This window comes from Schistocerca gregaria, chromosome 1 (assembly GCF_023897955.1).
Source record: "Schistocerca gregaria isolate iqSchGreg1 chromosome 1, iqSchGreg1.2, whole genome shotgun sequence".
Lineage (NCBI taxonomy): Eukaryota > Metazoa > Arthropoda > Insecta > Orthoptera > Acrididae > Schistocerca > Schistocerca gregaria.
This window is the reverse complement of record NC_064920.1, coordinates 70,713,632-70,729,136: the sequence shown is the minus strand read 5'-3', so window position 1 is coordinate 70,729,136 and position 15,505 is coordinate 70,713,632. Positions and strand designations below refer to the sequence as shown.

General features: G+C 37.4%; 1 protein-coding gene across 1 annotated transcript in view; it reads right to left on the bottom strand.

The window, feature by feature from the left end:
• The window catches only part of LOC126331023 (piwi-like protein Siwi), a 242,412-nt gene that overhangs the window by 167,145 nt on the left and 59,762 nt on the right, over positions 1-15,505 (bottom strand). The window contains 3 exon segments of the mRNA XM_049996440.1: positions 5,933-6,085; positions 6,757-6,960; positions 12,318-12,470. Of these exon segments, the coding sequence (XP_049852397.1) occupies positions 5,933-6,085; positions 6,757-6,960; positions 12,318-12,470 (510 nt within the window).

Below are 15,505 nucleotides of genomic sequence, written 5' to 3'. Positions count from 1 at the left end.
AACCATGGAGAACGTAAATGAAGATCAAACAGTAGGTAGGCTACTGCAAGAACATTTTGAGATGGGCACTGAGAGGCCTAAGTCAACACAAGTCAGCTGTAGTTGACAAAATTTCCTGAGAATTACTGAAATCCTTAGGAACACCCATGAAGGGAGAAATATTCCACTTCGTAAGATACATGAGACAAATTAAATACCTTCACTTCAAGAAGAATATAAAATTCCAATTCCAAAGAACTGCTGGAATGTGAATATTACAGGACCATCAATTTAATACTGTGTCATGGTTGCAAACTATTGACAACTTATTTACAGAGGAGTGGAAGCTGACCTCAGATAAAATGAGTTAAGATTTAGGACACATACGAAAATTAGGCCATACTGACCCTACAACTTACCCTAGAAGATATGACTGAAGAAAGGTAAACTTACATTTAAAAATTAAGGTTAAACTTTTTTTAAAATTTTAATGGAATACACTCTTTGAACTTCTTATGTTGGAAAAGTGTCTACAAAAGACAAGTTTACAGTCATAAGAGCTGATGGACATGAGAGGGAAGCAATAACTGAGGACGGAGTAAAATAGGGTTGTAGCCTATCCTCAATGCTATTCATTCTTTACATTATGCAAACAGTAAAGGACACCAAGGAGAAATTTCAAAAGGAAATTACAGTTCAGGGTGATAAAAGCCTTAAGCTTTGCCAGTGAGAAACGGCGAAAGACTTGGAAGATCCGTGAAACAATATGGACAGTGTCTTGGAAAGAGTTTATCAGTGTCAACCAAAGTAAAGCAAAGGCAATGGAATGAATTCTAAATGAATCACAAAATGCTGATGCAAATAGATTAGGAAATGAGACACAAATTTACTATTTTAGTAACAAAATAACTGATGATGGCCAAACTAAAGAGGATATAAAATGCAAGATAGCAATAGCAGGAAACATGTTTCTCAAAAAGAGAAATTCATTAATATAGAAAAAATATTCAAGTGTTAGGATGTCTTTTCTGCAGGGATTTGTCTGGAGTATGTGCTGAAAGTTACATGGGTAAACTGCATAACTAATAAACAGGTACTGAATCAAATTTCAGAAGAAAATAAATTTATGGAAGAAATTGGCTAAAATAAAGGATTATTTGACAGGGCGTATCGTGAAGCATCAAGGAATCGTCAATTTAGTAATGCAGAGATTTATATGGGATAAAACTGTAGAGGGACACCAATCTTGACTATAGAAGCCAGATTAAAATGGATAGATATTGCAAAAGTTATGCAGAAACTTACACTGGACAGAGTAGTGTTAAGAAATAGATGAAAACCACAACACCACTTTACTGAGGTTTTCTTGTTTGAGAAGTGTTACAAGGGCATTCTAGCTTTTTTAATTACAAGGTCAGTTAATAAGATTCCAGAACATTCATAATTTTGCACCAGTCATGTGTTGGAGCAAAATATAGTTGGCATCCCTGAACATGGCAGTGTTTAATGTGTAACTTCTGGCAGTTTCACTGTTGCTCAGTGCTTTACTGATTAGAATGTTGTGTCGCTTAGTCTACGATAGCAGAGATAGAGGGGCAACGCGTCTGCACTAAATTTTGCATGAAACTCAGGAACAGTTTTACAGAGACACACTGAATGATGCAGATAGCCTGTGACGATAACTTCTTAAGACATACTTCGTGTTACAAATTATACACACAGTTTAAAAATGGTGGGCAGAAGTTAGAGAACACCATTGTTCAAGAATATCCTTCAATGCCTGCTGATGATGCGTATGTCAAGAACACCAATGAAATTGTGCGTGCGAACTGAAGTCTGACTGTCAACGAGATTGCAAGAGAATGTAACATTTCAGTTGGATCATATCAAGAAATCCTGACACAACATCTTGGAATGCATCATGTTAGCATTTTGGAATGCATCATGTTGACGCGAAGTTCGCCCCATGGCTCGTGAGTCAAGACCAGAAAGACCTTCACCTCTCAATCTGTGAAGGGCTTTCAGATGGCAGAAATGAGAATAGGATGTTCCTTAAGAGGATCATAGCCGGTTATCAGACATGAGCCTAAGACCAATTTTCAATCTGCGCAGTGGGTCAGGAAAGCTTCTCCAAGACCAAAAAAAGCTGGTCATGTCAAATGTCAAAGCCATGCTGATAGTTTCCTTTGACTTAGAAGGATTAGTTCATCATGAATTCATGCCACGGGGAGTAATTGTTAATCAATGGTACCATTGGGCTGTGTTGTGATGCCTGCAAGAAAATATGAGAAGGAAATAGCCTGAAATGTGGCGAGACAATTCATGGCTCCTGCACTGCAATAACGCCACTGCACATTCACCCCTGTTGGTGTGCAACTATTGCACAAAAAAACGAAAAGAACAAAAAATAAAATGAGGCAGCATGTCTCATCCTCCGTGCTCTCCAGATCTGGACCCTGTCCAAAGTTGAAAACCTCATTGAAAGCATGCAGGTTTGCAACAACAGATGAGATAAAAGAAAATTCACAGACGGAACTTTGTGCAATCCAGCAAGATGCGTACCAAGGCTGCTTCCAGAAGCGGAAATGGCATTTGGAGTGGTTTATCAGTTATGGAAGCGAGTATTTCGATGGAAACCAAGCACAATAAGTAAAAGGTAAGCTTTGAAAAATATTGTGGAGAAAGTTCTGCAATTTTCTGAACAGACCCCATATTTCTTATGTTGGAACTCTCATGGTAGTTAGAACCAAAGTTCTACTGAGATACATAGATACTAAGGCAGCTGCTGAAGGCATTTTCAACTGCTTTTTTATTACAGTGTTTACAAAACTATTACTCTGTATGATAACAGCAATGACACTGAATACAATTTTATGTCCAATTCCTAGAACATATTCTGCCACATTTGACTTGTTAGGATAGTATATGTGCAAACATATCTCCTGTTCAATCTGGAATAACTTTACAGTTTGCCGATTATAGTAAATTACAGTTTGCCCATTATAGTAAATTACACTATCATGTGAACTTTTATACAAAATGGGTGAACTGAATTATACAATTATACATCATAACCAGTGCAATACATTGCAGTAGTATTACTGAAAGCCTGCAAATTAGTATGTATCTCTACAAAAGCAAAGTAATTATATCCATCAGTGAATCATAGAGTGGTAAAATGAAAACTTTAGTCATTGGTGCTTGCTTGCATGGTCACAATGAGGTAGTCAATAATTAAAGATTTTGATGGATGAAACTATTTCTCTGGAAGAGTTTTTGTAGTGTATTCATTTCTTGTGAAATGTTTTCAACAAGTGAGACATCTTTCACTAGATGCACTTGTGACATCAGAACAATGCACTTTAATGAAAGATGATAGTGACATAGACATTGGCACCAATCCTTTTGAGTGTGTCTTTTGGAGACACTGTGGTTGAGAGACCAACTGGGATTAAGGTAGATGAGAACATGTAAGTAACAGATTTCTCTGTTTCCACCAGAGCTATTATGTGATTATGAAGCCTAGTTACATAACTTCAGAATTCCAGCACTACCAATGGAAGGCACCATGAACTTGTAAGTCATTTTCAGCCAGGTGTCTGGATACTTTTGATCACATAATGTAGCATCAACCGTTCGTTAAATTTAAGATGAACTTGGTAATTTTCATAATGCCCTCTATGATAGAAAATGCGAGATGAAGAAAAATTATATTTTTTCTTTCTTTTTACCTTGACTTTTTCACCTTTTTGGAGTCACCTTGTTTACTGATATTGGGCATGTGAATATAAAATGTGGACTTCTGACCACTGAACTCAATACCACATAGTAACTGGCTAATTGCGACCATATGCTAGTCGGGTGCGACAGGTAGTGTGTCATTATAGTTTTGTTTTGCCTGTTTCATCCAGCTTGCAAATGCATGCATTACTATGTGTAGCCACAGAGTTTTATATCATGTTCTTTGGTAGGGAAGGCAATGGCTGCACAAACCTTTGCCGAAAAGTTGTGATGTGGAAGACTTTGTCATCTTTTGGGTTTATTACTGTATGAGAGGCTTTTATTATAAAAGTCGTTGTTTTGCTTGGATAAATTTGAATACCATAAAAGAAAGCTAGCTTTCTGGAACATACATGCACGCCAGTGATACAGACAATGAGGCTCTAATTGGTGGGCTGCAAGTGGCCAGTGTAATAGCCAGAGTGGAAGAACTGTCTAATGCTGATGGACTCATCATAACAGATAGACTGATATGTCTGTAACCATGTGACTGACCACATTGCCAGTGTGGATGATGCACAGATCTACATCTACATCTTCTAGCCACAGGTCAAGAAAACAGTTCTGGGTCACAGAGCTATATGTTGTTTGCACCCTGAATAGTGGGAAACTGGCACCTATGATGAGGAAACGCTTGTGGCTCAGCCACAAAATAACTTGCAGGATGCTGGATAAATGTTGGTGGTTTTTGTGGCCTGATTAGGGGCCAGCTACTAGACTGATCAGTGACTGACTACTGCAGGCACCATTCAGTTTCTTAAAACAAATCGAAAAGAATAGATTGCTACTGACCATATAGACGAGATGTGGAGTCACAGACTGACATGACAAAAAGACTACTAAACAAGTAAGCTTTCACCCAGAAGACCTTCTTCTGAATTAGACAACACACACACACACACACACACACACACACACACACACACACACACACACACACACAGAAATTCAACTCATACAGGCATGACCCCTGTCTGTGGCTGCTGAGGTCAGACTGTGAGCAACAGTGCATGATGAGAGAAGCAATCTGCATTAGGGGAGTAAGGAGGAGGCAGGGGTGGGGAGGGATAGCAGGACAGAGGGTAGGGGGTGGTAAAATTCTGCCTGTGGGAACATAAAGGGATGAGGTGGGGGAAAGGTAGGGGAGCAAAGCAAGGTGTAGTCGGGATGTTAGACAGAGAGGCAGCACGAGAGGGGGTGGGGTGGAAAATGGGGACGTAAAGCGACTGTGGGCACAGGGCGAATTGGTGAATAGAAGGCTGTGTTGTTCTGGAGTAGGAATGGAAGGGGATAGGTGTGACTAGTAATGGTTGAGTCCATGAGGGTTATGGGAATGTAAGATATATTACAGGGAGGGTTCCCTCTTGCACAGTTCAGAGAGTGTTGTTTTGACAGGGAGGATCCAAATGGCACAGGCTGTGAAGCAGCCACTGAAATTAACTTGTGTTGGGCCGCATGCTCAGCAACTGGTTGGTCCATTGCCCAATGAATGAAGGAGATACTATAGCAGAATAGAGGAAAACAGCGAAAGTTGTTTGAAAAACCACACAAAAATGTAGATCACAAGATACTGAGAAAGGACAATAATCAATGAAAAAAACTGTCAGATAAGGAACTGGACACAGACAAATGCCATGGAAAATATGAAAAATCTCACCAAATAAACAAATAATAAATCAATAAATAAATTACTAAATGTTAAAAAAAAGACACTAAACATAAAAAATTATCTCTCACGGAAGAAAGGAGGGATTGTGTTTGATCACAAAAGAAAGATTGCAGAAGAAGTAAAATGACCACTAAATGATGAAAAGTATGGTAGGCAACAATTGTAGATAACACACAGATGCAACAAAAGAAGCTCCAAACAGACAGTCAATTATATCAAAGGAAGGCAAGAACTGTAGAAAATACCTTGACAGAACAAAATAAAATGCCAGAAACACAGTAAATTGTATCAAAGGAAAATTCAATTGAGGAAACTGTCTCCACAGATTTTTTTTTCTTTTGACACAATCATTATTTTATGTAAGTTTATATTTACACTTTTTCTGTCAGTGTTTACAGCACTAAGTTTAAAAGGTATGCTACATATTATCAAACAAGTGAAATGTCACTAAACTGTCAACTTTTGCACACATAACAATTTACTATTGAATATTTTGGTACTTACATTTTTATAATAATCCATATAACAAGTTTCTCCAGATGGTCTTGTGAAGGTATTTCTTGGTGAGACAGTAAAATCAACATCATCCACTCTGTATGTTTTGTTTGAGTAGTCTGTTAAAACAATTGATCCTATCACCTTCTTCTTAAACTCCTCCTGTAAAAATATTATGTTTTTGTTTACCTCAAGAAATATCAAAATGAGAAATCACTACAGAAAAATGTAAAACTACAAGCAAACAGATTGTATAATCTTCAGTGGGCAAAATTCCAGTGATTTTCCCTGTTGAACGTAAGTTCTAGGCAGTAATTGTATATCCTTGCAGTTTTACAACCATCTTAATTTTTCTGTAACAGTTTTAGGTAATGTTAGCACATATCCAGTTTGAAATAGTATAAACAATAAAATATCTAATCCTTTGAGATTGAAGTTCTTCCATCCATGTTTGCTTATTAGAGAAAAAGAGAAGAAAATGTTTTTGGAGAGGGTATACCTTGAGTAAATCACTTTTTTCCCCTTTTTTTCCTTTTTCTTCTTTACCTTAAGTATGAGTAAAGAAGTAAAAAACATACAATTGTTTTTTGCTCATATACCACATGTTCACAAAGTTCACATTTCACCAAGAACCAACACTCAAGTTAATTAAAATGATACATTGTTCCATTCTCGCAATTATTTCCTAAAAATGTATTGGCATTCATTCTTTTAAAGAATTCATTCTCCATTCATTAATTCATTCTTAAAAGTTCCTTCAGTGGTAAAGAAATCATAATATGCTTTGAACAAGAGAACAATCATTTACTAATTACAACAACAATTATTATTACCTTGAAATTTTGGGGATTGTTTTGTACTACTCTTTTAAGAATGTCGTGTACAGTTTCCATGCGCATGACTTTGTGAGTAATTTCTGTACACATGAGTATTTCATCTTCGTGCTGTCGGATTGACGTTATGTATCCAGGCCAGAGCTCAAGAGAGTAATTCCTAATAGGCACACTTGACTGGGCATCAAAGTAGTGACGGCCAACCTGTAAAGGCAGATATGCAAGAGATAAGTGCACCATTAAAGTAAATTTGCAAATTAATCACAAGCAAAATTATGTCTCGTATATGTAATGCAAATCATGAACCATGATCTTTCTCATTTTGCTGTGGACAATGATTTAAATCAGATGGAATTAATATAATGCAACCTGGGTAAGTTGACAGAACCAGAGGCTTCTGAAAGTTGCAAAGAGAGCTTTAGGCTATGATTGACTAAAACAAGGCTAGGGTACACAGAAAGAAGTGGATTTGTAGCTGTAAGAGATGATATAATGAAGGGAACAGAGAATTAAATAGCCAAAAACATAGAGACAGCAGAAAACCATGGACATCTGATGAAAGTCGAAAATATGAAAATGTATAAAATGAAGCAAGGAAGGGAATATGTTATTATGGTCTTCAGACCAGAGACTGATTTGATGCAGCTCTCTACACTAGTCTATCCTGTACCAGCCCCTTCTTCTCTGAATAACTACTGCACTCTACGTCTGCCTGAATCTGCGTATTGTATTCATGCCTAAGGTTCCCCCAATAATTTTTACTATCAGTTGGTGACTTCTTTCAGTTAAGTTATGCCAAGCATTTCTTTTTTCACCAATTCAATTCAGTACTTCTTCATTAGTTATTCAATCTACTACTCTAATCTTCAGTATTTTTCTGTGGTACTGTAACCAGATTTCAAGGCATCTATCCTCTTCTTGTCTGAACAGTTTTATCTTCTATGTTTCAATTCCATACAGTGCTACATATCAAATACCTTTAAAAATACTTCCCAACACTTAAATTAATATTAGATGTTAACAAATTGCCCTTCTTCAGAAATGTTTCTCTTGCTATTTATAGGCTCCATTTTATATCCTCTCTGCCTCGGGCATCATCAGTTACTTTGCTACTCAAATAACAAAATTAATCCAATGCTCTTAGTATTCAATTTTGTAATCTATTTCAGCATCATGTGACTTAATTTGACTACACTTCATTACCTTCATTTCTGTTTTGTCATTTCAAGACACTATTGCTTCCATTCTACTACTCTTCCAACTCCTTTGCCAACTCTGACAGAATTATATCTACATCTACATAGATACTCCACAAGTGACTGTATGACGCATGGTGGAGGGTACACTGTACCACTAATAGTCATTTCCTTTCCTATTCCAATAGCAAATAGTGATGGAAAAACAACTGTCCATATGCCTCCATTTGAGCCCTAATCTCTTGTATCTTCATGGTCCTTAGGCGCAATGTATGTTGGCAGCAACAGAATTATTCGGCAGTCAGCTTCAAATGCAGGTTCTCTAAATTTTCTCTATAGTGTTTCTTTGGGGGTGCGGGTGAGGGGGACCATCGCTTTCCTTCCAGAGATTCCCATTTGATTTCCTGAAACATCTCTGTTACACTTAAGAGTTGTTCAAATCTACCAGGAACAAATGCAGCAGTCCACCTTTGAGATGCTTCAATACTTCCTTCAAATCGGCCTGGTATGAATCACTAACATTCAAACAGTATTCACAAGTAGGTCACACCACGGATCCATATGCGGTCTCCTTTACAGATGAACCACTCTCCTAAAATTCTCCCAACAGACCAAAGTCAACCATTCACCTTCCATACCATAGTTCTCACATGCTCATTCTACCTCGTATCGCTCTGCAACATTATGCCCAGAAATTTAAATGATTTGTCTTTGTCTAGCAGAACACAAGTAATATTGTATCCAAACATCACAGGTTTGATCTTACTACTCATTCGTATTAACTTACATTTTTCCAAATTTAGGGCTAGCTGCCATTCATCACACCAACTGAAAATTTGCCTAAGTGTATGGAATTTTCCCACATTGACTCAACTTCAGATACCTTACCCTACACCTTGGCATTATCAGCAAACAACCACAGATTACTGCCCACTCTGTCTGCCAAATCATTTATGTATACAGAGAACAATAGAGGTTCTATCACACTTCTTTGGGGCACACCTGACAACACCCTTCTCTCTGATGAACACTCGCCATTGAGGACAACATACAGGGTGCTATTATTTAAGAAGTCATCGAGCCACTCACATATCAGTGAAGTTATTCTATATACTTGTACCTTCATTAACTGCCTCCAATGGGGCACTGTATTAAATGCTTTCCAGGAATCTAGAAATATGGAGTCTGTCTGTTGCCCTTCATCGATAATTCTGAGTATGTCAAGTAGGACACTAGTAATATTGTATCCAAAAATCACAGGCTTGATCTTCCTACTCATCTGCATTAACTTACATTTTTCCACATTCAGGGCTAGCTGCCATTCATCACACCAACTGAAAATTTTGTTTAAGTGTATGGAATCTTCCCACAGTGACTCAACTTCAGACACCTTACTGTACACCATGGCATCATCAACAAACGACCACAGATTACTTCCCACTCTGTCTGCCAAACCATTTATGTATACAGAGAACAACAGAGGTTCAATCACACTTCTCCGGGGCACTCCTTATGATACCCTCCTCTCTGATGAACACTCGTCATTGAGGACAACATATTGTGTGCTATTATTTAAGAAGTCATTGAGCCACTCACATATCAGTGAACTTATTCCATATACTCATATCTTCATTAACTGCCTCCAATGGGGCACTGTATAAAATGCTTTCCAGAAATCTAGAAATATTGAGTCAGTCTGTTGCGGTTCATCCATAGCTCTGAGTATTTCATGTAATAAAAGGGCAAGCATGTGTGATGCTTCCAAAAAACAGTGCTGATTCATTGGCATAAGCTTCTCAGTCTCAAGAAAATTTATTATATTGGAACTGAGAATATATTCAAGGATTCTGCAGCAAACAGAAGTTAGGGTATTGGTCTGTAATTTTGTGGGTCCCTTCTTTTACCCTTCTTATATACTGGAATCATCTGTGCTTCTTTTCAGTCATTTGGGACTTTGCACTGGGTGAGAGATTCACGATAAACGCAAGCTAGATAATGGGCCAATGTCATCCAGTACTCATTGTAAAATTTAAATGGAATGCCATCTGGACCTTTCAAAACTTTCAGCTGATTCTCTACACCAGGTATGCTTATTACAATGTCATCCACACAGGAGTCTGTCTGATAGTCAAATGATGGTATATTTGTATGATTCTCCTGTGTGAACAATTTCTTGAACATGAAATTTAAAACTTTGCCTTGTGTTGTTATCTTCAATTGCCACACCACACTGGTCAAGAAGGGACTGAATGGAAGCCCTAGATCCACTTAGTGATTTTACAATGTCATCAGTAAACCTCAAAATTATTATTTCTTCTCCTTGAACAATAATTCCCTTTCCAAATTTCTCCACAGTTTCCTTTGTTGTTTGCTAAACATACACATCAAATAACATAGGGAAGAGGCTATAGCCCAGTCTGACTCTTTTCTCAACTACACATTAGTTTCCCTTTCTTGTCCTTTGACTCTTAACTGAAATCTGGTTTCTGTTCAAGTTATAGCTTGGTTTTTCTCTCTCTGTATATTATCCCCACTACTTTCAGAATTTCATAGAGTGTATTCCAGTCAACACTGTCCAAAGCTTTCTTTAAATATGCAAATGCTAAAATATGTTGGTTTTCCTTTCTTTAACCCTTCTTCTAAGATTAGTTGTAGACTCAGTATTATGACAATGGCACATATAAATGAATAAAAATATATAACAAAAATAATCCGTTTTTAACCATTTTTTGAGTCTTTCCTTCTCATCCTGTTTGGTAAGCCTCCCCTGATCTGGGGTTCGGGGTGACTTTTCTGAACTTTGCACTTTTTCCAAACTTCTCCAGTCCTTTTCCTTTGCCCTTCTTCCTTCCTCTTCACCCCTTCTGCCAGAAGAAGGAGCCACTGGCTCCAAAAGCTTGCATAAGTAAAACTTTTTTATGTGTGTGTTCTCCTGCCACCACTTGATGAATAGAAAATGAATAAAAAATGTAAATGTTTGTTTGTTCAAAATCGTAAATTCCAAAAGTTCTTCACCAACTGGTTTTGAAATTTTAACGCACTGTTGCATTTGAATAAATGTGTGTTTTTATATCACAGTTTGACCACCATATAGCATGGCGATCCAGTACAAAAAAACAAGGGCATATTTGAATGCAACGTGATTTCAAAATTTCAAAGGAACTGGTGAAGAACTTTCAGATATACAACATTTTAAACAAACAAGCATGAGATTTTAGGCAACAACATATATACTTCATTTTGATTTGAAGAAAACAGATTATCAACAGCCATAATTTTATCAATTATTTTATTTATCTATCAGTTTTCAGCCTCTCTGGCACCGTCTTCTGGTCCCTGTACACAAAATTGGGTACATCATCCAGTTGTTTGTGTTATCGTAGGGACAGTATATCCAACTGGTTTCTGTAGACATCTAAAAACTTCTCAGTCAATGTGGTGGACCCTTCACACCTCTAACACCTCGATGATTCACTTAATTTTGTGTACAGGGTCTGAAGATTGTGCTAACGAGGCACTGAAACTGGCAGATAAATAAAATTACGCTTGTTGGTAGCGATTTTCTTCAAGTCTTCAACCAGCTGCAATCCTGCTCCATTTATAAGGAGTTACAGTATCTCCTTTATGTATTGTATACACCTATATTTATGTAACACATCCAGTATGTACATAAAGACAAGCATGTATTTGTACACAACATTGAGCCAAAATTTCAAAATAATGGGTGAACTTTCAAATATTTCTGATTTTGAACATACGAACATTTACATCTATGTAAATAAAAATGTAAATGTATGTATGTTCAAATTCTTAAATCTATGAACATTCTTCATCAACTGCTTTGTAAGTTTTACACAACAATGCATTCAAATAGGTGCGTTTTTAAAAATGTACATGGGCACCATATGGTATATATCCTTCTGATTTCTGATGATTACCACCTGAGGCAGGAGTATAAGTGAGGTAAGTGTGCATCTACAGTGGAATGAGTACCTTCTATTCCTGTTCCTCCAGCCACCAATTTCACTGCTCTATATTTTAATACAAAGTTATGAACTACTCAATCCATTGCACCAAAAGGTCATATAAAATGCTAGATTTGTTTAGCCTTGCAAATGGCTCTGCATTGAGAACAAATGTACTGCTTTCTTGATAGAAAACAATAGGAGAGTTTCGTTTGGCTCATCCCTAGTGTACTCACTTATAAGGAAATGTATGGTGTTACGCATTTCATGTATTAGCCTTGTTATTAAATAAATTCTTTATGCTATTTGGAACTGAATCTGCAGGTACATTCAATAAGTTAAACAAACAAACAGAACTAGATTAACTATGCATACAATGTTTTTTTGTGTAATACATTACCAACTGTAGGTTCAATCCTTGCAGGCACCAGCGCACCAAGATATTGAAAACCTGGAGGTACTGTGGATCTCCAGTAGATAATACACCAACAAGCCTAACTGTTATTCTCATTTTAGTACCATCAGTTTCTCTCGAGGAGAACAACTCCACTATCTAAACAGCACCAAGAGTAATCAATTAATGAAATGAATTTTTGTTTAGCTTACTGAAAATAACAATTACGGTGAAAAAATTATAATATGAACAGGCATGTGTACTGAATAGAAATGTAGTAATTATTCTACTAGCACTAGTTCAACCATAACTCATACCCCTTTTACTATACTTGCAGTCTACTATGGATCTATGAGGGCAATTCCGGATTTAACCCTAGTAATACCAAAGCATTTTCAGTAACGAGTATTTTGAGGAGAGGGGGCAGGGGGTAATTCATGCTCACCAGAAAAAAATAATAACTTTGTTGACTTTAACTCAGTAGTGGGACCAAAACCCATACAAATAACTTACTTGCATCAGAAATATTTTTCTTCTTATTGTCACTTGGCATTTTATGTCCTCTCTACTTTGGGCACTATTAGTTATTTTACTGCCCAAATAGCAAAACTGCTCCACTACTATAAGTGTCTCATTTTCTAATCTAATTCCTCAGCATTGCATGATTTAATTTTATGACATTCCATTATCCTTGATTCATTTTGCTGAAATTCATCTTACAATCTTATTCAAATAACCTATCCATTCCATTCAACTGGTCTTCCAAGTCCCTTCCCTAATTACAATGTCATTAGAAAACATCCTCAAAGTTTTTGTTTCTTCTTCCTGAACTTTAATTCCCTTACCAAACTTCTCCTTGGATTCCCTTACTACTACTAAACTCCCTTCAGGTCCTCTGACTTTAATAACTGCAGTCTTGGTTTTGTACTAGACGTAAATAAACTTTATGGTCCCCGTATTTTATCCTTGCTGCCTTCAAAATTTCTAAGAGTGTAGTCCACTCAACATTGTGAAATCTGTGAGGTACATCCGTTAAAATAAGATTCCAAGGCACAGGAGACGTGAAAATGCTTTTCATTAGATTGTGCAACTCTGGCGTGTAGTCTGGCTACCCCCCTCAAATCCCCACCAACCAAGCCAGCTGTGATACTAAGTCTTGCCTGAGCAGCTGTACACGATGAATCTCCCTCCACTATTCCTGGCAAGTGTGAGCTGCATGTAGTGATCCATGCAACTGGATCCCTGAATTCAGTAAAAGTACGACTGACAAGATTTTGATTAAACATTTGAATTATTGAAAGACCTGTCCATTGTGGGTCCCCTAAATGCTCACTGTAAACCATAAACAGCAATGTGTTGCAGTGGCCTATGGATTATGGAAGTGCTATGCAGAACAGTGTGAGGTATTTTTGGATTCAATTGTCACTGGTGATGAAACCTGGGTATATTACATGACACCTGAAACTAAGGAAAAGTCTTTTCAGTGGCAGCATTCGAATTCATTGAAGCACCAAAGGTTCAAACAAACATTGTCTGCCAGCAAAGTGATGGACAGTATGTTCTGATTGTACTGCTGTGAGTGTTTAAGCCTACCAGCACAGTAATTAATGCAACTCGCCACCTTAAAACAACTGCCATGCCAATCAAAGATGAATGAGGTATGCTGATGAAGAGTGTGTTTTCATGATGATAATACTTGTTCCCATACTGCCTATCTAGCCCAATGTGGGTGGGACTTCCTCACCCATCACCCTATAGCCCAGGCTTAGCATGAAGTGATTTTCACATGTTTCCTGACTTGAAGTCATATCTGGTTGGAACACATTACCAGACCATTGACAAATTAAAAACAAGAAGAATGCCAAACCAAAACGTCTTCCAACCATCTAAATATACAAACTATTATTTTATTGAGCAACTGCATTTGGCAATATATTATGCCATCTCCTGGCCCCATGACCAGCATGTAGGAAGATTTCCACCTCTGGTCCAGTCAAAATAGGGACCAGCATTCAATGACTGGTATCCATATGTTTTTACACAGTGATCACTCCAATCATCACCTGCTGACTGTTAGACAAATATGATTGAAGTTAATGTGTGAAGTGCTTGCTGTGTCAAAAATCTATCGCCCATATTTTGACTGGACCAGAGGAGGGAATCTTCCTACATGTCAGTCAAGGGGCCTGAAGATGGCATAATATGTTGCCAAAATTGGTTGCTCAATAGAATGACAATTTGGAAATTTAGGTGGCTGAAAGGTGTTTTGATTTGACATTCTGAACAGCCGAAGTCCTGTAACCATCTGTATAAAGATGCGCACACAGAGTTGAAAAACTAGGTTGAGTACTATGTGTGCAATATGGATTGGAGAGTTCTACGACAAAAAAGTCACAGAGCACACAAACGTGCACTGATTGCAACAGTGGTTACATCAAAAAATAACACAGATCAGCCTTTCCATCAATGTAACACTCATTGTCAATTAACGTGTTTTCTACATATATAAAAAACTAATAAATTAAAAAAAACTGGACAACTTCTTCTTTTGCTACACCTCGTACAAATGTTATTTATGTATGTTTGCCATCGCTCAACCTCATTTCATGTTTCTCATTGTTTGACCTAACTTCTAGAATAAGTCCTAGGATAGCACAGCTTCGTATGTTGTCATTTTTCTCTGGAGCTCAAACTGATTATTCACCAAGGTTGACTTCCACCACTTTTCCATTCCTCTGTAAATAAGTCATGTCAGTACTTTGCAACCAAGACTTATTAAATTAGCAGTTTGGTAGTATCCATGTCACCAACTGATTTCTTTGGAATTAAAATTGTTACATTATTATTGAAGTCTTGGGGTATTTTATATGTCTCATATATTGTGCATACCAGATGGAGTAATTCTGTCATAGCTGGCTCTCCCTAGGACCACAATAATTCTGAGGGAATGTTATCTACTCCAGGGGTCTTGTCTCCACTTAGGTCTTTCAGTGCTCTGACAAATTCTTCTTGCACTATTATACACTATGTGATCCAAAGTATCCGGACACCTGGGTGCTAATGACTTACAAATTCATGGCGTCCTCCATAGGTAATGCTGGAATTCAATATGATGCTGGCCCACCCTTAGCTTTGATGACAGCTTCCACTCTCGCAGGCATATGTTCAGTCAGGTGCTGGAAGGTTTCTTGGGG